The sequence below is a fragment of the Eptesicus fuscus genome, chromosome 3 (assembly GCF_027574615.1).
Source record: "Eptesicus fuscus isolate TK198812 chromosome 3, DD_ASM_mEF_20220401, whole genome shotgun sequence".
Lineage (NCBI taxonomy): Eukaryota > Metazoa > Chordata > Mammalia > Chiroptera > Vespertilionidae > Eptesicus > Eptesicus fuscus.
In genome coordinates, this window is record NC_072475.1 from 104,053,747 (window position 1) to 104,079,096 (window position 25,350).

General features: G+C 42.4%; 2 protein-coding genes across 2 annotated transcripts in view; one reads left to right on the plus strand and one right to left on the minus strand.

The window, feature by feature from the left end:
• IGSF10 (immunoglobulin superfamily member 10) overlaps positions 1-5,224 on the plus strand; it is a 38,100-nt gene extending 32,876 nt beyond the window's left edge. Inside the window, exon 7 of the mRNA XM_054714082.1 lies at positions 3,202-5,224. Coding sequence (XP_054570057.1) covers positions 3,202-5,110 — 1,909 coding nt within the window. The 3' untranslated portion in view covers positions 5,111-5,224. The remainder of the gene's footprint in view (positions 1-3,201) is intronic.
• A 3,226-nt stretch (positions 5,225-8,450) lies between these two features.
• The window catches only part of MED12L (mediator complex subunit 12L), a 432,034-nt gene continuing 415,134 nt past the window's right edge, over positions 8,451-25,350 (minus strand). The window contains 5 exon segments of the mRNA XM_054714083.1: positions 8,451-9,036; positions 11,241-11,322; positions 20,428-20,523; positions 22,614-22,770; positions 24,335-24,564. Coding sequence (XP_054570058.1) covers positions 8,984-9,036; positions 11,241-11,322; positions 20,428-20,523; positions 22,614-22,770; positions 24,335-24,564 — 618 coding nt within the window. The 3' untranslated portion in view covers positions 8,451-8,983.

Sequence of the window (25,350 nt, forward strand, 5' to 3'; positions counted from 1 at the left end):
AGTCCCACTTCCTTTATTAAGTGTACCCATTATGATTCCTACCTTGGTTTACATACCAGAAAAGTTTCTTCCACACTTGAAAAAAAATTGCAAAAAACGTTGGCATGTTTTGTAATGTTCTACTATAATACTCTCCATACTTAATATATGTTTGCTGGAAAATACAAAATGACTTGAGGCTGTTTAACTTGGTTAGCAGTTATGCTATGAGAGATTGTCCATACTTTTATCTTCAGTTTCACCTGCCTGTTTAGCTCATGTTGCCAAAAAATGAGCAGAAAAAACAAAAAACACACCAAGATTTCCACCTATGGGTGTTAATCATGTTTTTAGTACCAACTCAATATCCACTGGCCTTTCTGAAAAACTAGATTTCATTTTAACAGGAAAGATCTGCCATCTGGGGGTTCATAGTGGTAATGACAGGCTGTGTAGTTGCTTCAGAGAGAAAAAAGGTGCTCTATATACAGTTCAACCTAATGCAAGGACCTGTCACTTTATGGCCACCCACAAAGGGCGGACACTACAGCAAGCTTCTAATATGTCTTACACTGGCATTTTCTCTCTTTATAATAAAGTAGAACTTATCTAACCAAGTAACTAAATGTTTTGTAACTAATATCTCCCTAAAAAGTATAACCTGACATCTTTTCTAACAAGAATGAAAGTTTTTTACTGACATCTTATAGAATAACTAGTGGCCTAGTGCACGAATTCGTGCACATTGAAAGGAAATTAATTAGAAGAAATATTTTAATATCGCTATGCGCCCTTTCTCTATAATAGAAGTGTCAACCTAATTCATGATCGACAATGACAGATTGAAACACATACGTGCGATTGGCGCCAGTGAGAGCTTTATATGTATTGCGCATGTGCGAGTCAACTTAGCCTTTTATATATATAGAATAAATTTGCTTAATTAGACCTGCTTTCTGATTTAGCTAAACTTTTTCCAGCCCAGTGAAGCACCCCAACTTCTCTTTCAGGTAATTGTCAGCAATGCAGCAGTAAATATCAACACAAAGAAGGTTATTATTGTAGATCACACAGGGAGAACAAAGGGTAAAATATTTAACTGCAGCAGTGTTTGACTATATTCTGTACAGTGAGAAAACCTGAAGTCATTTTCAAGGTCCACCATTTCTTAGTTCTTTTCAATCGAGTCATTTCTAAACTTTCTAAATCTCCGTTTTCCAGCGAATGAAAAGAAAATAGGTTTCCACCAAGTCTCCTAGCTACCTATTCCAGGACTTCTGTGAGGATAAATGAGATGAGGCATGGGAAAACACTTCACAGACATTTAGTTAAAGTGTGAAATGTTTCCACCTGGCTATAAAGCAAGTCATGTTCCTGGGCTGAAGAAACTGCAAGGAGGCTAGTCGCTAGGGAGAGGAAGTGGGCGTTGCTACGTGATGTCATTACCCGACGCCCATACCCACCATTTCTGGGATGGCCATAGGGTCTTGGCAGAGTCGGCTGCAATTTGGTGGGCTGTGGCTCTAGGGTGGTGGCAGGGCCTGTGTCCCACTTCGGGGAAGTGGAGTGTTGCTTTGTCAGGGCCAGGTCCATGCTGCCGTTTCTCTGTAAATGGCCAGTGTACATCACAGCAGCTCCTGCGTTGAGCATCTGCCCTCTGGTGGTCAGTGCACATCATAGAAACCAGTCTGATGGGCAGAGGGACACTTAGCATATTAGCCTTTTATATATATACTAGAGGCCCGGTGCATGAAATTCATGCACGGGGCAGTGGGGGCGGAGGGAGGGCTGTCCCTCAGCCCAGCCTACAGTCTCTCCAATCTGGGACCCCTTAAGGGACCTTCATTTTTTCCTCCAGGTGTGTGGTGGAAAAACCTTAGATCACCTTCTTGGATTCTTATATTCCAAATTACCAAGAACACTGCAAGTGGCGGCCTACAGGGAGCTTAGCCAATGAGTTGTCAGAAAAGGTATTTACTCTCAAACTGGTTTGGCTCAGTGGATAGACTGTTGGCCTGCAGACTGAAGGGTCCCAGGTTTGATTCCTGTTAAGGGCATGTACCTTGGTTGGAGGCACTTCCCCAGTGGGGAGTGTGCAGGAGGCAGCTAATTGATGTTTCTCTCTCATTGATATTTCCAACTGTCTATCCCGCTCTCCTCTTCTCTGTAAAAAAAAATCAATAAAATATTTTTTTAAAAAGGTGTATCCTCTGCAGCTCATGCAGCCCCTGGGTTGTGACCACTGGGCTAGGGGCGAGTCCCTGCCACCTGGTGATGGCTGCTGGGGTCTCTGCACACCCCAGAGGCCAGCAGCCAGCCCCCCGGTCCTGGGTGCCTGGCTGGGGGCATGGCCCCAAACCGCCGCTTCCTGCGCGAGCCTTTGCAAGTGGCTGGGGGAGGCCAGCAGACAGCCCCACCATGGGCCCCAGGCTCGGGGCATGCAGGGACCCTGGGCAGCATGCAGCGGTGGCCACCAGAGTCTCAGCACACCCCAGAGGCCAGCAGCCAGCCCCCGGTCCTGGGCGCCTGGCTAGGGGCGTGGCCCCAAACTGCTGCTTCGTTTTCGAGCCTTTGCAAGCTGCTGGGGGCAGGGTGAGAACATCCCCGCGTCGCTATGTTCCTGCCTGCCAGTCGGCTTGGGGCCTGCACCCATAGGCTTTGAGTGGCCAGGGGGTGTTCTGGGACCCCTGCTGCTCAGGACCTAAGCGTGGGCCTACAGGCTAGGAGAGGCCTGGGTCCGGAGGATGTTTCCGGGATGCAGGCCGCTCAGTGCTCGCATATGCAAATTAACCGCCATCTTGTTCGCTCTGATTGGCTGTGGGCGTAGCGAAGGTACGGTCAATTTGCATGTTTCTCTTTTATTAGGTAGGATAGATATAGATAATTTGATATGTAAAATGGTCAAAAAGGATGTGTCTGGGACTCCACTATTGGTAGCATTCTTCACACTGTTGTAATTTTTAAAAAATTCATCATGTAAAGGAGATTCATTTGAAGTCCATCTGATAAGTACTACTTGTTTGCACTAAATTGTACCTATTCAGTTAGATAATTTTATCTTTTAGTAACTGGCTTAGAAGACAGTGAATAAGCTAGCCCTGATTTTAATTCTATTGCAACAATTTTAAAAAATGTCCATAAAGTTAAATGCCAATAAGACAACTCCTCTATTCCCTGTCCCTTGCTAATAGCTTCACACTCAAATCATTTTTCTCTCCTTAGAATGGGCAGTCGAATCCACGTCTACCCAAATGGGTCCCTGTTTATTGGATCAATAACAGAAAAAGATGGTGGTGACTACTTGTGTGTGGCAAGAAACAAAATAGGGGATGATCTGATACTGATGCATGTTAGCCTAAAGCTGAGACCTGCCAAAATTGATCACAAGCAACATTTTAAAATGCAAGTGTTTCATGGGAAAGACTTCCAAATTGATTGCAAGGCTTCTGGCTCACCAGTGCCCCAGATATCCTGGAGTTTGCCCGATGGAACGGTGATAAATAATGCAACGCAAGCTGATGACAGCCGGCGGCATCCCAGGAGGTATACTCTTTTCGACAATGGAACCTTGTACTTCAACAGGGTTGGAGTGGCAGAGGAAGGGGATTATACTTGCTACGCTCAGAACACCGTAGGGAAGGATGAAATGAAGGTCCACCTGACGGTCCTAACTGCCGCCCCACGGATCAAGCAGGGTTTCAAGGCCGAACCAAGAGTCAGGGCTGGAGACACAGCCACCTTGGACTGTGAGGTTGTTGGGGAACCCAGACCAAAAGTATTTTGGCTGCTGCCTTCCAGGGATATGATTTCATTCTCAAAGAACAGGTACACATTTCACGCCAACGGGTCTTTGTCCATCAACAACGTCAAACTGCTCGATTCTGGAGAGTATGTGTGTGTGGCCCAGAATCCCAGCGGGGATGACACCAAAGTGTATAAGCTGGAAGTTGTCTCTAGGCCCCCGCTAATCAATGGTCTGTATACCAACAAAACTGTCATCAAAACCACCGCCGTGAGGCATTCCAAAAAGCGCTTTGATTGCAGAGCTGAAGGGACACCATCTCCCCACGTCATGTGGATCATGCCAGACAACATCTTCCTCACCGCCCCCTACTATGGAAGCAGAATCACGGTCCATAAAAACGGAACCTTGGAGATTAGGAATGTGAGGCACTCAGACTCAGCCGAGTTTACCTGTGTGGCTCAGAATGAAGGCGGGGAGAGTGTGCTGGTAGTACAGCTGGAAGTACTGGAAATGCTGAGAAGACCAACATTCAGAAATCCATTTAATGAAAAAATATTTGCCCAGGTTGGAAAGCCCACAGCATTGAACTGCTCTGTTGATGGAAACCCACTACCTGAAATAATCTGGATTTTACCCAACGGCACACGATTTTCCAGGGGACCACAAAATCCTCAGTACCAGATAGCAAGCAACGGTTCTTTCATGATTTATAAAACAACTCGGGATGACGCAGGAAAATACCGGTGTGGGGCGAGAAACAAAGTTGGCTATATTGAGAAATTAATTGTATTAGAAATTGGCCAGAAGCCAGTTATTCTTACCAATGCATTGGGAACAGTTTATGGCATCAGTGGGGACTCTCTCTCATTGCACTGTGTGTCAGATGGAAGCCCTAAGCCAGATATCAGGTGGACTGTACCAAGTGGTCATATAATAGACAGGCCTCAAATTAGTGGAAAGTACATATTGCATGAAAATGGCACGTTAGTCATCAAAGAAGCAACAGCTCAGGACAGAGGAAACTATATCTGTAAGGCTCAAAACAGTGTTGGCCATGCACTGGTTACTGTTCCAGTACTGGTTGTAGCCTACCCTCCCCGAATTACAAATCGCCCACCCAGGAGCATCCTCGCAAGAACAGGGGCAGCCGTTCAGCTCCACTGTGTGGCCCTGGGAGTCCCCAAGCCGGAAATCACCTGGGAAATGCCTGACCACTCCCTGCTATCAATGGAAAATAAAGGGAGGACACATGGGACTGAGCTTTTCCACCCACAAGGCACCCTATTCATTCAGAACCCTCAAAGCTCAGATTCCGGGATATATAAGTGCACAGCAAAGAACGCACTTGGTAGTGATTTTGCAACAACTTATGTGCAAGTGATCTGACATAAAATAACATTTCTTGAATAGTCAACATCTGCACAGTTTACTTTTTTGGAAGAAGTTTAATCAAAGGCAGCCATAGGCATGTAAATGAATTTAAATACATTTACAATGTTAAATTTATCATGGACATGCAAAAAAAGACTTGTAAATATATGCATTATGAACTGATACCGATTTCTTTAATGGATTTCAAAACAAATTTTTAACTTAAGGCACTTTTATTTTGCCAACAAATAACAATGAACATTAAGAGAAAACTATCCACTATAAAACAACAAATGGTTAATGTACCTGAATTCTTCATTAAATTGACTTTTTAAAAAAATTACCAGTTCCCTAGTGTCCACCTTCTGTCAATGTTACAGGCATGGCACTAACAACAGACAATGGAAAAGATTAAATTTTTAATCTTGATGTAAATTTGCCATTTTGATGTATAAATATTTTGTGGTTGGTTTATAAACATTTTACTAAAGCCTACAGAAAATAAGCACTTAACTGTTTTGATGATGATTTACTGTCTTGTGCACACTGAAGTTTTTCATAGATGGGGAATACAAGGATGTTTTAATGACTGAATTTAAAAAGAAATACAGGCTAACTTTTCCAACATGTAAAAAGCAACTCAACACCTGTACATCAAAAATGTGAAAAGGGGGTTGATTACATCCTTGTCTAAATAAATCCACTGAAAATGTTTTAAAAATACAATGAAACTTCTTTATAGCTTCGCAATCCAGCTCAGGTTCCCTGGTTTGGAGCTGTCACAAGGAAAAGTTTCTGAGAAGGAACCACTGCTTTATGAGCATTTAATTTCATTAAATGGGAATCCTTTATGCAGCAGGTAAGTGTTCAGGAAAGCTATAGGTCTAATCAGATAAGAAGTTTCACTGTACTTAAAATGTCTTCAACTGTACCCAAAATGTGCCTTTTGTAATTTACTGAATTTATTTATATTACATGCTTAATTCAACCTGAATTAATTTGGGGGAACGTTATGATTCATCTTTTCTAATTATAGAAGCTGGGATTTTCCAATGTAATTTCTCCAGCATCTATTCAAATATTTGCCTATTATTTAAGAAGAATTATAGGAGCCTTAATAAGATAAAAAAGAAAATGCCATAGGTCTTGCTCAGATATCTCAGTACCCAAACCGGGAACTATGTCAGCCCCCACCAATCATCTGAGATATACGGAGGAGCTCACTTCATTGTGTTTTCACCACACCCACTTTCAGCTGGCCCCACCTAAGAGGTGACTGATTGCTGCTACCTCTGAGGTTGGGATCCCATGGCTGAAATAAGTCATGGGATATTCATTCTAACAGTGATCTTCTACTTCTGGGCCCAGAGGAGTAAGTAACATGACAAATGCAACTCTACTAGGAACAAGCCTACAGTGTAAACGGTACGTCTAAGGGCTTCTTATGTCCAACTCCATTCTATTTCAAGGTCTTACATTTAACAGGGTGGGGGTTCCCATTTATCCTAAGATAATTTCTTCTATTTCATGAAACAAATGACTAGCTTCTGTCAAAGGACAGGACTTTCCCTTGTGATCATTTAATGCAAATTAATGCATTTGCTAAAAAAAAGAAACCTCTCAGGATAGAGGGTTAAGTGGGAGTTACTATGATGAGACTAGATTAAAGTTTCCAGTTGCCATTTTATTATGCATAGGGAGAAACCAGTTTTAGTTTTTTCCTCAACTTTCCATAGAATCTTGGAAGCCTTACCATGACTTAGCTTCCCCACCTTAAAAGGACACACAACAAAAACGTATACCCACAGCCTTCAAGTGCAAATGATTAATAAATTAAATTCAGTAAGTTCTGCAAAATATAAAGTGCATACAAATGCTATGCAGTTATAACACTAATTCTTGAAACAGTATTACTGCTGTTTGCAATACTGAGCTATAAAAATATATGGTTCCAACAGAAAACTGGGATTTTAAATGCCAATAATTCTCAAAAGGAAAGAAAATGACAACCGGGGCGGAAAATGACTCTCTCCGGGCACAGCATTCATTGTTCGGCTGTCTAGCCAAGGCAGTCATACAGATATGCTACTTGAAGAAAAATAATATCATGGACTCTAAAGATGATTCTTGAGGGGGGAAAAAACAGCCTGATATACAAAACCAGCTGAAATGTAAAGACGCATCCTCTGACAGCAGGTTGAATATGTTAATCTAATGAAAAGAATGGTCCTTCGTGTTTTGGCAAAGTCTTTTCCAGCCCAGAGTAAACATGAAATGAGCAGGCTGGAGTAAACTGGTTTCACAGTGTACACAGCAGTTCACAGGGATGCTGCCACAGCAAAGTAAGCGGACATACATTTGAGGTCATTTGCATGAGTCAAACTTTGCAATGAGTAACTCACCTAGGAAGATATAAATTATTTATATAATGCTTTGCAAAGGAAGTGATCTACTAAAGTTGTACTAGTTACATTCAAAAGAAAGTAGTTCTACATGGTTTGCTCATTATAGACAAATCTATTCACAGTATGTGCAACTACATGACATGTGAAATCATATGGCAAAAGGAAATGAATTAACGCAGAACATGGGAAAATATCCCTCATATGTTTTTAAATGCCCTGCAATTTTCACATTCAAAATTTTATGCATCTAAATCTAAAAAAATATTATATGGAATACTCTTAAATTACACAAACTGATAATTTACTGTATTTTTTTACTCTAATAGGAGCAAATTACCACATACTTGAACAAAGTTAAAATAGTTACTATTTCTTTATAATAAATTTGATGTATAATTTACTTTACTTGTGCTTTTTGCACCAATTTATAAATACAGTATATGCAATACACAACTGATTTGGAAACCAACATTAATAATTAAATTCAAAATAGCAAATACTTACCATACAAAATAAACAGCAAATACATCTTTTATGAAAACCAGAGCTTTCTGGACTGGGGGCCAAATTCTCTGGAAACCACGTCAAGTTTGAGCTCTGTGGAATCTCATGCCAGCTGCGAGATTCTTTTTCTCCAGGTGGCATAAGATTCAGGAGAACCAAAACTGGACACAGTCATTTTTGCCAAATCGGGCAGTAAATAATTGGACAATTCCACCATGGTTTGTCGGGGCCTTTAGTATTTCCATGTTGTACCTTCACAGAGAGTCTGGTCAACGGCCTTGCTACTGAAAACAAATTTGAGTACAACTACTTCCTGCAGGCTTCCGCCTTCTTAGGGCATCGCGCACAGAGGCCCTGGGTTAAGTTCTTGGTCTAAGAAGGTTAAGTACTAAGCAACAATCTGTTTCAGCACCTTTTGACCACAACAAAAGCAAAGAAAAACCCTATATAAACAAGAACAAAGTTTATAAAGTGCTTATGAAGTTACAAACATTTCAAATTAGAGTGATGCGAATAAATGTCCATTTCACCATCAAAGGTGAATGCAGAATAAATGGGTCACTTTTCTGTCAAGAACTGACATGACTTTCAAATCAGTAGTTTGGTCCAGCACAGTTTGAAAAGAAAAAAAACTTCATTAATGAATATATAAATATATTATATTTACCATAATTCATTCTTTCTATGAGATTCAAAAAAAGCACCAATATAAAAAAGTCTGCTACCAAACTCTCTCTGGAGTAGGCCTGCATGATCCACATTTTTAAACCTATTTTAAAGCTGAAAGCAACAAAACAAAACCACGCCTCCTCCTTTGCTTTTTGTTTAAACACCTTTGTACAAGTGTAGCATAAAACATAAAAAAAACTTCAAAGAATTGAAATAACAAAGGGACATTTCTAAAGATAACTAATGCATTAAATTTGATTTCTGTTTTTCAGTGCAAACATAAAACTTCATATCTTGTCCTCTTCCAGATTCAGAAGTGTGAAGGGTGTCCATAGGGAGTCACTCCTTGCTGTGGCTGGTTACCTAAGGAGAAAAAGAAATACAAATAAAATTGTAGATGCCAAATTATGCCACACATAGATGCCACCCCCTTGTCACTTTTCAACAGCAGACTGACTGACCGGCCAGGAGCACAGCGCTGGCCTGGAGCCCCCCAGTGGCAGAGTGTAAACACGGCAGCTGAATTCATTCCTCAGCGGGCCCAGCTCACCTGAGTCCCACACCTGCCAGCACAAGGCCCAGACGAGGGTATTGGTCTCTATCTCTGAACGGAGAAACAACTCAACACTCACTTACGAAAGGACTCTAAAGGCCTGCTCTCCAGGTGTGATAGAAAAGGAACCCTCTGCAGGGTGCAGTGGCAGCTCAGCTTGGTTGTCATTATTCAACCAAGGAGGTGGCAGAGTGTGCACCCGCCTTCGGAGAGACTCAGGAGCACGGCAGGCTCGGTTCCAGACCAAGCAATAAAGGGTCACTTTTCTGTCATAACCTTTTTCGGTGGAGGCTCTTGCCTTCAGTTTGTCAACCCGTGAAGCTCAGTGAAGCTCAGCGCAAGGAAACGGGGTAGGCCTGTGTGGTGATGCGGGGGCTCCGGGAAGAGCCGTCTGAGCTCTGCCCCAGCTTGTCCCTGACTGTCAGCTGAAGACTGCTGGGCAGACGAGCCATGACCTTATCCTTTAGCTGTTTTCTCGTCTATCACTGGAACAGTGACAGTATCTAACCTCATGGGGTGGTTTAGGAATTAAGTGAGTGGATACATGTGAAGTTACAGTGTGCCTGGGTCCGAGAAAGTGCTCCATAAAGGATGGCTGGTCAGGGGGCGAGGGCATAGACGGGATAAATGGTGATGGAAAAAATAAAATAATTTTTTTTAAAAGCTGCATTTCATGAGCTCTGGGAAACTGGAAATAAGAGGAGATGTGCTCCCTCAATAGGCACTACTATATGAAAACCACTGGTACATATTTCTAAACATTGGAAAAAATCTAAAACCAACACCTTGGTCTTGTCCTTAAAATGATGCTGTCTATTTAGCCATGAAAAAATAGGACCTCCAGAATTAACGGAGCAATGATATTTTAACCACGTTTGTTGCGTAGACCCCACCTGTTAAATAGCAGCTGGAAAAGAGGATTGACTTACACAATTCAACTGAAATTAAATGAGGCTGTAAGAGGAAAATATTTTTAAAGGGGAAAAAAGGTCTTGGTTACGTCCTGGGAAAGCCACCAGGTACAGGAGGGGTACCTCCCCTGAGGGATCAGCAGCCAGGCCGAAAAGCCAGATGAAACAAGCTGCCCACCCTCAGGGGGAAGCGGGCCCCTTCCCCGCAGCACCCCACCTGTCGCAGGGCTGCTCAGGACAGGCTGCTCAACTCGGCACCCAGAAGCACGTGACCCGGGAAGGACCCGGAGAACCTGCTCCTCTCCTCACTCCATGGATGAGGAACCCCAGGATCCAGATAACGGTGGTAGAGTGGGCACCAGATTTAGGTCCCCTGACTTCCAGGCCAATACTCTGCACCGGAGGGCTGGCTCCCGTTGCTAATGAATTTCCTGCACTTGCTGCCAACACAGGGTGATAGAGTCACGGGAGCTCCCCGCTGGCGTCCGCACGAGGGAGCTGAGTGGGCGAGTGGTGGGCACTCTAGAGGCAGCACCATTACAAACATCAGCCCACACAGCAGGCGGGCCCACCAGGAAGAACCGCCGTGCCTCGCTGCCTGTGGTGGCACAGGTCTGATGTGTCTGAGTTGTTGTCAGGAAGGGTAGGATGGTGCAGTGGTGAAAACAGCCACCGCCCTGTGACCAGGAGACAGGTCTAATGCTGGCCTCCCTCTGTCTATGACCTTGGGGAGGTCACCTAACTTCCTCCATCAGTACACTTGAGGGCATCCACTGAGTTGCTCTCTAACCCTTCCAGCTTTATAAAAAGGGCACCTGCAGCTCCACAGGGGTCCCCAAATGAAAAGAAATATTTCCAGGTTCAGCTGAAAGCAACAGGAAAACATCTTCACTGAACTAAAAAAAAGATTGGGGGTTTTTCTAGGAAAAGTAGCATTCAAACCAAAACAAATAAAAAAGAAACCACCTTAACACCGTAGACTAAACAAAGATGAGATGGTATCAAGGAAGCTGCAGTTTTTGAGGAGCCAGCCCTTGTGTTTTGCTTGTGTGCCTGTTTTCAGTTTCCCAGGAGCCACCTGTCCCGGCCAGAGGGGTACTTACTGGAGAGCTGCTTCTGGAGCTGCCGCACCAGGGCGGCCGTCTGCTGCTGCTGCTGCGTCTGCTGCAAGCCTTGCCTGGGAAACTGCAATGTGACAGGAGAAAGAGGGAGTCAGCCCGGGGTGCCCATCAAGACACAGAGACTGACTCCAGGGCCAGACAGTCTTCAACTGCTCCAGGACAAAGGTGCCAGGCCAGCACGTGTTCACTGATTGTCACCTACATCCTGGCGTCCACCTAGTGACCATCTGAAGTGCCCAATCCACTTAAAAGTCCTCTCCACGTGGTTACCGGGCATTTATTTGAAGAGTCCGGATGAAGGAGCCCATACTCCAGCAGTGGGCCGGTGGCTCCAATGTCCTTCTTATCTCTCCCTTCGTCAGCTGGCCTATTTTAGCATCACCCTATTAGAAACCATTTTCTTGGGCAAAATGCAAGCTTTCGGTCGGGGGGTCTGTCCAAGCACCACAGGCCCTGCCTGCCATGAACGGCTGGGAGGTGCGGGGGCAGAGCAAGCCCTAGGCTGGACTGTCAGGACCGAGCCTCCCACCGGAGGGAGGAGAAAGGTCCACTACTCTCGGCGCTGGCTGGGCCGGGCCGGGCTGGGCACCCAGGGTGCAAACTCTGAGGAGGCGCTCGCTTCCAGGGCCGGGCTAGTGCAGGCACAGAGAGGGCCCATACGCTCGGGTTCTGTCCATTAAGTTGATACAAGAAATTGTGGTGGTTCTTCTAGAGCCGTGGTCGGCAAACTGCGGCTCACGAGCCACATGCGGCTCTTTGGCCCCTTGAGTGTGGCTCTTCCACAAAACACCACGGCCTAGGCGAGTCTATTTTGAAGAAGTGGCATTAGAAGAAGTTTAAGTTTAAAAAATGTGGCTCTCCAAAGAAATTTCAATCGTTGTGCTGTTGATAGTTGGCTCTGTTGACTGATGAGTTTGCCGACCACTGCCCTAGAGGAAAAAAATTCTGTCCGGTAGAAGGGAAATCACTTTAGACTTAAATCCCTGGTAGTGCTGATTTACTTTTCCCTTAACCTGTAAATTTCAAGCTGTCCAGCTTTTCTTCCTTTTCATGCCGGCCTTCTCTCCCTCTCCCCCTCCCTCCACCTGGCCTGTGCCACTGTGACAGAGCACGGTTCTGCTGCAGGGCCATCTTGACATGTACACATCAGAACTGTGCTGGCTACTTCTCACCTCCACGGCCACATCCCACCCGCTGGGCGCCTGTCACTCCTGGATGGAGCATGGCCAGGCTGGCCCCGTACCTCTAAGTCTAGATGGGGAGGCTCAGCCCCTGGAGACTGCAGGGCAGGAACAGGGTATAGTTGGAAGGGAGCAGAGGCCAGTTTTGTTTTTGCCAATTTCCTTCAGGATAGGTCTCTGCTGGCGGGACACATCTCTCTGGGAAGGCCACAGCTCCTGCCAGCGGCCCTCTCTTTTTCTCTCCTTGCGCCACGGCCACAGAGCACAGGGGGTGTAACTGCTTCCGGCCTGAGGCCCTTCGTCATGCCTGGTTTCCCTTAACCTACCCATACCGCTGTCAACAGTCTTTTTAAAAAACTCAATTACCCAATATGACTGAAACATACATTTCCTCCTCAGAGCTTGCTGCTATGCCTGAAAATAGCCCAGGATTATTTTGAAGGTTGCCCAATTTAGCAAATAAAAATATGGAACAGCCAGCTAAATGTCAATTTCAGATAAACAACACTTTTATTTTTTAGTTCTAAGTATGTCCCTAATACTGCATGGGACACATATCGCATTTAGTGTATGCTCCATACAATATTTGGAACATAATTCTAGAGTTATCCATTGTTTACTTAAAGCTGAAATTAATTTCTCTGGCAACCCTAATTACAGGGCATCACTGGTTTGATTCTGTCAAAGCTGAATATTTCGCACAACACCTGGTCCACCTATTTCTCTCCCACTGGACTGTGAGTGACTTAAAGACTTGGTCTTGTCTGTTAGTGTATCTCTAGTATCCAGCAGTGCCAGGCACACAGTAGGTGCTCAGAAAAAATGGACAGAATGACTAACTGTAAGTGCCTTTAATTTCCAAACCTGCCTAGCAACAAGAAAGTTGCACCTCCACCAATGTTACTATTTTCCCCAGCACATGGAAGGAAAGGAGCAGCTTGCCACTTTCCCCCACTGCGCAAATCAAGAGGGAGAAGAAAACAAAAATCCATCTTTCAGTAATGTGAAAACGTTCATAAAATATGAAGTAATTTCTTTTCTATTCAGTGGTTTCTATGCTTATTTGGAAATAGACCCTATTTCTTTAACAAAAGCTAATATGGTTGTATGTGTGAGGCAGTGTTCTAGACAGCACCTGTATACATGAGCCCAGCTAACCCTGAAAGGATAATACCACCCTCAGTCTCTCACACAAACCCTGGACATGTGTGTTATGAAATTCAGTACACATATGACTTACTATGAAACATTCACAATACATAGACCAAGCAAGATCTAGGACAGTACTCCATAATCAAACATTTTAAATCTCTGCAGCAAAACACACAAACAGTCCTATCAAATAAAAAGAGCTTCACGTCCCTTCAGGTCAGAGGTCAGCTTTTATTACAAAATGAATCAGGTCAGGCTTAGCTGTTCAATGAGTTATAAACAAAATGTCCATTCTCATAGGTGTCTGAATTTTGGGAATGAATATAAGAAATTGTGAAGCTTTTTTTTTTCCCCAATGGAGGAAGTGGAGGCTTTGAGGGGTGAAGTCACTTATCCATGATCCCTGTAAATTTTGGGGCTGGAATTCAGACTAATCTTTCTGAGTCAGAGCTCATGATCCTAACCACAATCTAGTGCTGTCCTTAATTGAATATTAGTTTCCAAATATTAATTTATTTGAATATAATCACAGATTCTAAATGGTTGGCTGCAAATATGTCTAATCTTACTAGCTGATTAAGGTACACAACACATAAACATTTAACATTTGCTCATTCAACAAACACTTAGCTGCCTTCTCTACATTCATTTAAAGTCTGCTTCAAGAGGAGTACTTTTTAGAATGAAACACTGTAATGATCTCCTCAGATTTTTTTTTTTTTTTGAGCCAAGGCAGTAACTAGGTCCCTGAGAAGCTAGTGCTTGTGCACAAGCACCCAGGAACACATGTGGGTGCATATGTATGATGGAGAATGGGGGGTGACCCACTGGGTGGCCTTAAGAGATAATATCCCTGGGGGGACTCCAAGACTCTGTTGCAATGCCTACAAGGTCAAAACCATTTTCATAATACTAAGAAATTATTTGCTTTTTCACTCATTTTCTCATGAGTGTACTATGCAGTTTTCCAGAGGATAATAATGTGTGATACTGCAACAAAATGAATGCCTTTTTAACTCAGACACTGAAGTTTTCAAAACTGTAAAACAATGTCATTCTCATTAATATTTTAGTTTGAAATATACACCCATTTTTCATGAAAATGTTATTCCTTTTCATATATAATTTTATTTTAGAATTACAAAATATTTTTAATATTTGTTTTAATTTCTAGTAAAGTAAATACTGATAGACACAAAAGCTTTTGCATGTGAAGGGTTCAGAGGCCAATAATGCTGAGAGCAGTGGAGGAAATCCATGGGATGATCTATCATCTCCAGTACTCACAGCTGTAGTGCTTCACCACATTCCTCTCGAGGCCACCTGGCATTAAATGCAGCTGGCTTTAATTTGTTTATGTACATGAGCATGCAAGAGATTGCATGTGCAATTTTCTTGGGAAAAGAAAGAATGCCACCAACTCCCCTCAGAAACCCCATTACTGAGCATTTCAAATCAAGTCACTGATGTCTCCTGCAAAAGGCCGAGCCCTGTCCATGGCAGAGGAGCATAAAACCACCAGGGGAAATTTAAGGAGTCACCCTCTTGGACTCCTCCCCAGACTTCCTGAATTAGAATTCCTGGGGCTGACAATCTGTATTTTGTAAATGGTCCCTCAGGTGATCTGATGCTTGGCTAGATTTTGGAGTCATCCTTGTAGTGAAAGTTGGAACTTTAAATTGACGAAAATAGGTCAGAAAACAGGTCAACTGAGGGCCTACAATCGCCATCTGTGTCTGTTTAATCTTCCTGCTGGAATGTGATGACCAAACAGGGAAAGGTCTCTCTGAACTCCATGCATGCAGGAGCTGATGATGGTTTTCCCCACCTGTCCCTCTGCAGATGTTAATCCTCCCAGAACATTTTCCCTTTCATCCTGTGCTGCACTCTCAAAAAGACCCCAGCCTTCAACAACAGGCTCTAGTTGCCAGCCACGCCCTCAGGAGTCTGCAGAGTGAATCAGTGCTGCTGTGCCTGGGCACTGAGATGCCCTTATCAGCAACAAGGCAGTTGCCTCTCCCCCACCCTCGCACTTTGAGGAGGGGTGGAGCTGTGCTGTGTTCTCACTGCAACCACAGAGCGCAGGCTTGATGATCTCCATCAGGTGGAATAGGTCAACAAGGCATAGTCACTCTCCAGTAGACACGTTCTCTCCTGAACTGAAAAGAATATATTAACAAGTATTTTGGCCCTGGCTGAGTGGCTCCCATACACCAAAAGGTTGTGGGTTTGATCCCCAGTCAAGTCACATGTGGGAGGCAACTGATCAGTTTCTCACATTGATGTTTCTCTCTCCCTCTCATTCTCTCCTTCTCTCTAAAAATCAAGTAAAAAAAAAAAAAAGTACCCTGTTTTGTAATTTGACTGTGGAAAGTATCTGTTGTGATTGGCTCCAATCAGGGAAGAACTATGCATTTTCTATTAACTTATTTAATGATGCAAGTGTCAAGAGAACCGCAATTCACTGATTCACTTATTCTCATCCCTAACTGCAAACATTTATAATAAACTTGTACTAGTGAGAAAAAATATTTTGACACTTCACATATGCAAGTAGAGAATTGATAGTGTCAGTTTCAAAGATGATTTTTGTATTTAAAGTGTCTGGCTTAAATATCCAATGGTGCAGATTTTGAACTTTGTAAGAACAAATTTGGTTAAAAAAGTAAGAACTTGCTCTAGCTTTGTGACCTTGTGTACTTTTCAAATAAAATTAAGAAAGTAGTTTTCTGCAATAAATAAATAAATAAATAAATAAATAAAAAATAAAATAAAAATAAAGTTTAAAAAATCACCAAAAACATATCCTTGGATGAGGATTGAAAAAAAAATTTTTTTAAATACATTTTTATTGATTTCAGAGAGGAAGGGAGAGGGAGAGAGAGAAACATCAATGATGAGCATCATTGATTGGCTGCCTCCTGCATGCCTCCCACCGGGGATCGAGCCCACAACCCCGGGCATGTGCCTTGACCGGAATGGAACCTGGGACCCTTTGGTCCACAGGCCAACGCTCTATCCACCAAGCCAAACCAGCTAGGGTTGAAAAACAATTTTTTTATTTTTTATTTTTTATTGTTTATATTTTATAAAATATTTTTTTATTGTTTAAAGTATTACATGTAGTAAAAAATTTTTTTGATGTATATTCTGCCTGATCTCTAAATGTCTATTTTGACAACACACATTTATTCAAGAATATTAAATTTTTGCTCAACTATTACTAGAGGAAATGCTAATAATCAACTAATAATTTCTATTTAATTGAATCTTTTTGTCTGGCAGCAGAAGCAGACCCCGACTGGTCACCTAGCGGCAGGGCTGCTGCAGTTAGCGATGCACCTGCCTCACAGCGGTTTGGTCACCTTGCCCTCCGAACTGTGTTCTTCTTTACTTCTGGGTACTGTGTAGTTTCTTCCTTCATTGCTATGACATTCAACAAATCATTCGACAATGCTCACGCAGATCCAAGCACTCTCTGGGTTCAGGGATTCAAACGCGGGTAAAGCACTGTCCTGCCTCCTGGCTGCTACAAGGTTCTTGCTCTAGCAACCACCTGTGAGCACATTATTGGTGAGCAGAAGCACAAAGCACCAAGGAAACCTTTATTTCCAACCTGCTCTGCCACTTGACAGAGACCACAGGCCAGAAGGGAGTGGCAAGAAATATTCAGTGATGAATAGCAAGAACCTACAACCAATAATACTCTACCCAGCAAAGCTATCATTTAGAATTAAAGGTCAGATAAAGAGCTTCACAGACAAGAAAAAGCTAAAGGAATTCATCACCACCAAACCAGTATTATATGAAATGCTGAAGGGTATTCTTTAAGAAGAGGAAGAAGAAAAAGCTAAAGATAAAAAATATGAACAACAAAGTAACAACAAATATCTATCTATCAAGTGAATCTAAAAATCAAATGAATATAAAATCTGATGAACAGAATGAACTGATGAATGGAATAGAATCAGGGGCATGGAAATGGAACAGACTGATGATTCTCAGAGGGAAGGAGGTATCGGGGGTGCAAGAAGAGATTAGACAAAGATCTTATATAAACGTATTCATTACTTATGGACACAGACAATAGGGTGGAGAGGGCTTGGGGTGGGGTGGGAACCGGGTGGAGGGGAGCTATGGGAGGAAAAAAAGAGGGACATCTGTAATAATCTTAACAATACAGATTAATTAAAAAAAAAAAACAAATGTGGCAAAATGTCCATAATTAGTGAATCTGGGTGAATTGTTATGGAAATACTTTGTATTATTCTTGCAACTCTTCTATAAGTTTGAAATTATTTCAGCCCTAGCTGGTTTGGCTCAGTGGATAGAGTGTAGGCCTGCAGACTGAAGGGTCCAGGGTTTGATTCTGGTCAAGGGCACATGCCTGGGTTGTGGGCTTGATCCCCATTAGGGGGTGTGCAGGAGGCAACCAATCAATGATTCTCTCTCACCATTGATGTTTCTGATTCTCTCTTCCTCTCAGAAATCAATTTAAAAAAATCCTGTGGTTTTCTTTTAAAGAAATTATTTCAAAATGCAAAGTTATATCTTGTTCTTAGGAGAGACATTAGAGTGAGCTAGCAGTATCCCATCTGAATGATTCTCTTCCACATTTGTAAGGAACAGTCAGCCAATCCCTGCTAATACCCCTATGAAGATAAAGTAGAAGTCTGTGAATGTTTATATATTACTCTACTTGTAAAGCATTTTGAAGGTAGATTGCAGTAAATGTCAGAGACACATTAAAAAGAAATCGGAGCTAAAAATAAACTAGATTCATAATAAAGAATTTCCTTAAAAAATGGAGATCATAGTGGCAGTTCTTTCTTTCTTTACCAATACCAAAGTTTATTTAACAAAAGTACAATGTGAAAATGGACAGAGTTCAATTTGCATATTAGGCTTTTATTATATAGAATAGCTAAGATATGGAGACAGCCCAAGTGCCCAACAGTAGATGAGTAGATGAAAACTGTGATACATTCACACCATGGAATACTATGCAGCTGTAAAAAAGAAGGATCTCTTACCCTTTCAGACAGCATGGAGGGACCTGGAGAGTATTATGCTAAGTGAAATAAGCCAGATGGAGAAAGACAAGTATCATATGATATCACTTATATGTGGAATCTAATGAACAAAATGGAACCAGAGACATTGAAGCATGCAACAGATGGACGTATTTCAGAGGAAAGTGGGAGAGCGGGGTGGGAAGAGATTAACCAGAGAACTTATAAGAATACTAGAGGCCTAGTGCACAAGATTTGTGCACGCGGTGGGTCCCTCAGCCTGGCCTGCACCCTCTCGCAGTCCAGGAACTGTCAGGGGAAGTTTGACTGATGGCTTAGGCTGGCTCCCTCAGCCGGCAGTTGGACATCCTTAGTGCTGCTGGGGAGGTGGGAGAGGCTCCCGCCACCACCACTGCACTCACCAGCTGTGAGCCTGGCTCAGGGCTTCTGGCTGAGCAGTGCTCTCCCTGTGGGAGTGCACTGATCACCAGGAGCAGCTCCTGCGCTGAGTGTCTGCCCCCTGGTGGTAAGTGCGCATCACAGCAACTGGTCATTCTGCCGTTCTATTTGCATATTAGCCTTTTATTATATAGGGTGTCTATAACCTATGGACACAGACAATAGTGTGATGAAGGCCTGGGGGATGGGGCAGGAACAGGGTGGAGGGGTCAATGAGGGGGAAAAAGGGACATCTGTAATATTTTCAACAATAAAGATAATTTCTTTTTAAATGGAGATGAAACTGAACAAAACAGGGGCTTGTCAAATGTCCACGGAATGTCTTAGTCCAGCTGACCATATTCCCTTTCAGCTCTACTTGTGTATATCAGACCTTTCCCCCCAAGTCTACTCTGATCCCTCCTAATGTGCTCTCTTCCCAGCCATACTGTTCCTTCTTTACTACAAGTTATGAAACCATCCACATTCAAATACTGTCTCGAAAAAAGACACCAGTTTCCCACGCTGTAAGAGGGGCAGCAGCCAGCTCCCTGTGTCTAGGGAGTACTCACGCACACCGCTCACACTGCTGACTTACCTGCAGAGTAAGTATTTATTTTACAGGTATTTCCAACATGTAGCGAGTGACCACTAATGGCAGTGAGAAAATGACCCTTTTTAGAATACATTTAAGTAAACAGAAAAAGAGGCAATTTAAAGAAAAATATTAAGTCAAAATAAAGCAGGGCTATGGCACCTGCAAAAGTAAAGGCTGCTGTAAGTTCTGAGGTTTGCAAATGTTCACTGATGCACATAACATCTCAAAGTTCGGTTCACAAAGCCAGAGAAGTAAATTATATAATTATGAATTACTTGAAAATTCATGTAGCAAATGCTTACTGCTGAAATCAGTATTTTTTTTTTACATCAGTAAAGATAATATTTCAGAAAGCACTCTCATGCTTTTTTGAAATTATAGTAAAAATTTACAGTATGATAATCTTCTGAACACACACACACACACACACACATATATATATATATATATATATATATACACACACACACACATAGTTAGTTAGTTATAAAAATATCTTTGCGTCTGAATATAAATATTTTAGTTCATAGAGATGTCTGGAAAAACTTGAAAAGGAAAAAAGGAAAAATAGTATGATCTCTTAAACCCCAAATATTTATTTGTAATTTTCTATGAAAACTAATACATCAACTACAACAACAATATCATCCCACTCTGATAAAGTTCTAGGGAAATTGCTGGAACATATTTAGGCTGTTTTAATTTTTAACAGTATTTTGGTACATGAAAAATGCAAACAGACTTTAAGGAAATGCCCCCGTGCTTGATTCAGAAGCACCAGGCCTTACCAACGGCTGCTGGGGCTGCACGGCCTGCAGACTGAGGGGCTGGCTCTGGGGCTGCGAGGACGGCTGGGGCGGTGGGGGCTGCTGGGACTGCTGCATCTAGAAAGAAAAAGGATTTTATACTTAAACAGAGGGGTTAATAATCCAGTCTCCTCTTCCCACATGACTTTTATTTAATTATGTTGTTGCAGCAAAATAATACACACCAACCTCTTCCACAGCCGCCTTGCCAAACTGCTCATCTGTCAAGGGAAAGACCTAAGTCTCCTCCTCCATGAAGCCCTCTTGGACCTCACCCTTCAGTAGTCGCAGCGTTCTGTCTATCCTGTCCTGCGATGTCCCAGTACATGCTCTGAACTCACTGTCAACTCCTTTCATGTTGTCTGCCTTCCACATGTCTTATCCTTCTTATACCACCACATTAGACAAGGAGTGCTCAGTAGTTATCTTTTCATTCCCTGTGACATCTGGATGAACCGGGAGATTCATTTGTGTGGGTTTTTTTTTTGTTTGTTTGTTTTGTTTTGTTTTTTTAAGGAAGATGAAAATAAAGATAGATAAGGAGGAGGAAGCAAAGGAGTTGTTCTTAAAAAACTCCAGAAGATTAGGTCTTGTGTTGTTTTTTTTAAAGGAATCGTAGATATTTATACCAGGGAAGCTCTGGTATAAATTATGAGAATAAAATCATAAACTGTGTCTGTGACAGTTGGCAGAAATACAGAACTCTTGGAAACACTTTCAAGTCACAGAAGAAGCACAGAGAATGCAGAGGAAAATCCTAGCAGATGCTTTGTCTCAAGGACCTTCAGTTTCCTCCACCCAAACATTCATTTTGATGAGGACAGCGCCAGACTTCTTTCTACCCTTTGCATTTTCCAACCCGGTGTGTATACTATCCTCCAACTTATTTTTCTTCTTTCGGGCAACGTAATAAATAGCTACTGCCGGTGGCCTTTCTCACTAAGTGACAATGCGCATGGATGTGGATCCAAGCAGCGATCTGGGCAGTTCCCCCGTGTGAACAATGCTTACAATAGGGAAGCAGCTTCCCACTGACTCTCTGTGAACTCTGCCAAGAGAAATGAACCCAGCTTCAATCACCAGAAAAGAAATAATGGTCATCCTGAGGAAAAAGCAAATCACTTCTCTTTTTTTCTAGGGAATGTGTTGTTAATGAAAAAATTACTATTTCCTTTTTACCCCAATACTATGCTAATTGGGGTAAAAGGGGAATATTAACTTTTCCAAATTTGCAGCCTTAAAAAACACCAATGTAAGACAGAAGGTAATAAGTAAAGAAATAAATGTAGTAACTTTCCTCAGTGATTTGAAACTGTGAAATTTTGAAACAGAGGGAAATATAAGTTCCCGTCCCTCCTGCGGGCAGGTTTAGTCCTCACTGACCGTACCCCAGGAGAACTAGAGTCCCGTTTTTTGGTGCTTTTCTTTTCTTAGTAAAACATAAAATGACTAAGCATCTCAAGTTGGACTGCTGGTAAGATGAGAGGGCACTGTACAGACGCACCAGGCAATCTCCAACCCAACAACAGGACAGACGCACACATAAGGAAGACCAATGGAACGGGTGAACATAATGCCTATATTTCTTAAACGAGGAAGTTAGAAGCAAAAATGTGTCAAGGGGAGGAACCCTTTATCTAGGAGACCTAAAATTAATTTCAAATAATTCAAGGATAGCTCTCTGGATTCTAACAGTCAAGATGAAATATCTGTTTGAAATATTCTACTTATTTAATGCCAACTTCATAATTCAATTAGACCAGAGGTACTACTGAAACCTTTTTGGATTACAGATCACTCTAGAAATATGATAAAATCTCTAGACAGCTTTAAAAAAAACACACACATATAAGGAATTTTGCATTCGTTTTCCATGGCCTCTAATTAAATGACTGAGTAAGCTGCGGCTCACACTACCAAAATGAAGACATCGGCTACCTTGAAGCTTGGTGAAAGGGGAAGGATGCTCTGCAAAATGCACGCTCCTGCTATGGCCTGGCAGACTCACAAAGGAAGAGTGGTCAAGTTGAAACGAAATTATACCACTTTAGTCCTGCTGTCAAATACACAGTGTTCCTTGGAACTTGGCAATGAAAGTCTGAAGTGCCTGTTATTCCTCGTGACAGCTAAGGACCCGCCAGGTACTGACCTCACCTCCCAGCCCGTACCTGGAGGAGCCTCTGCTGCTGTCGCACCTGCGGCTGTCGGGGCCTCATTGGGTCCTGAGGCAGCGGCACTGACGGCAGGTTCGGATGTGCGGGAGTCAGCACTGCATCCACTCCTCCACCCATCAGAGGGCTCTGCTGAAGGGACTGATGATTCAGTCTGGGAAAGAATACACAGCTGGCTTCAGGCCCAAGCACACTGCCACATTTTTAATGGGCAGCGCTAGTAAGCACATCACACACATTCACAGAGAAATGGCTGTGTTCAATAATTACTTGTACAATTCAAATGCAATAAAGGTCAGGGGTTAAGATAATCTGGATCCGCAGGGGTAGATGGGATCACTTGAAAAAGAACATGCATGATTAAAAATTGCTAATAGTTTTCAGTAACAAGTGACATTAACTGAGCATTTATTCTGGAGTAGGCACTGTGGTAAAGTCTGAATGGTGTTATTTCATTGACTCTCCACAGCGGCCCTCTGAGGTCAGTAGTTTTGTTACCTACACTTTAAAAGCGAATACCTAAACAGAGAGCTAGGGAAGTAACATACCAAGTAATTCGGATAGAAAGCGGCACAGGTGGGATTTAAACCCAGAACTTTGGGGCTTTGAAGTTCAAATTCTTGGGCAACATGCAATGATGCCACTTATTAAAATTGTTTTCCAATTTTTTTTTATCTTCCCAAATGTGCTACCATCAATCTTGCCCACTTTCCAAATAGTGATTACTTAGGGTTAGTGTGCAACATTGATAATACATGAAGCTAGGCTGCTATCTACTGTCACACAAAATTGTGCATGAAACTTAATTCTTCTAGATTAATGCCATACCTAGAACTTTGTATGGTGATTGAAATATTCTATATCTGCACTGGCCACCAAACTAGCTACATTATTTTTTTGAGTCTCAGTGCAAAATAAACTACAAGGTTTCCTGATCAAAAATTAGAATTTCAAGGTAACAGTAGAGTATGGAATCAAGTGTGGGGCCTTGGAACACAGTCAGGGGTGTGACTCTACTGGCCACACATCCTCAATGCCGGCCCTGCTGGCTACACGTGTCTGCTGACCACTCAAGTGTGACCAGTGTAACTGAGGGACTAAGTTTTAAATTGGACTTTAATTTGTTTAAATTGAAATAGCTATATGTGGCTGCTGGCTACTGTAATGGACAATGAAGTTACACACTATATCTAAGGGATCTGATTAAGCAAGAACTGAGAAGAGGTCTTTCATGACCCTGCTTTGCCAACCATCCCTGACGTGGAAAAGGTAAAAATTAAAATTTAAGGAAAGTCTTGTTGGCACGAGGTACAATGAGTATTGTAATCATAGACTTTATGGCTCTGATCAACACATTCTAGTAAGGCATTGCTAACATTAATCAACATTTTTTTTTAACTTAGATATTTTTTAGCCAAAAAGACCTTTTTTAAAAGAAGGGAAAAGAAAGAACACTAGAGCTAATATAGTGGTATCATCTAAATATATTACACCCATTCTATGGAAGATGTGAATCAAAATATAGGGGCCTTGAATAAAATAATCAAGATGGGTCATTACTTCTTTTGAATCTCTGGGTGCTCCTAAAAATAAGATGACATAATTTAAATTATATATAAATACGCAAGTTCACAAAAACAATAGAAGTGCCATGCCCTAGAAGAAACATAACCAAGAGCCGTGTCCACTACTGCAATCATTGTTTCTAAATGTGTCACCTCTGGGAGCCAGTCAGAGGCTGCAGGTACTGCGAGGCCTGTTGCTGAATATAGCCACTGGGCGGCTGCTGCATCTGTCTGAGTCTTTCCATCAGCGTCGGGTTGGAATGCGCAACTGGGTAGGCTCTGGAGTTATAGCCGGGGGACAGGACCACGCTGCCAGCCTGCTGCTGCGGGGTCTGCTGCAAAGGCATCTGGGTTCCGTACATCGTATAGCCTTGGGGCATGGCCTGCAGGCAGGCACAAGGAACAAAGTCAGCGTTTTTATTTACCACCAGCTTTCCAATTGCTAAGCTAGACGGGGGTAAACCCAGGAGAAGCCCCCTGAAGTTCACTATTCTCAAACGTTTTTATGACTCAAAATATGAAGCAGACTGCCATGAAGGCAGAGAGGCTAATCAGAAATCTACAAAATGAACTGGTTATGTAATGATTTACCAGAAAACACAATTTAAAAAAGAAAGAATCCTCACGTGGTTAACAGATTAGGTTTAAGATTAGTTGCTTGCTTATTCTGAAGGAAGAAAGCGCATGTTTCCTTATAGACAAGCATCCATTCCTCTTAGGCACAGATGACATCAGTGCTCAACAGACCCAAGCATCCATAATGCCACTTCTAAACTTACTCAGAAGAGCTGCCCCTATGCTCACGTACATTAAAATAATGGCATACACTTTCCTAATATGTGACTTCCCTAACTCTGATGAATGTGCCCGTAGTAACTGACCAGTTATAAAAAAACAACATTAATGTCTTCCCAGAGTAAGGATGTAATGGATGACTATTCACTACCCTCTAGTCCTGGTTGAACTGAAGCCCAGTTCTGCACTGTACCAGTCATCTGAATACTTCATTTTTCTATGCAATATTAGCATACACATGACTGTTTCTCTAAATTTGACATCTAATGTAAATGAAAAACCTGAGGTTCACTAGATCACTATACTTTATAGAATAGAATGCTGATTAGAGTAGAAGAGGACTGCTGTTCAAATCCTGAAAGCACCATATTTTA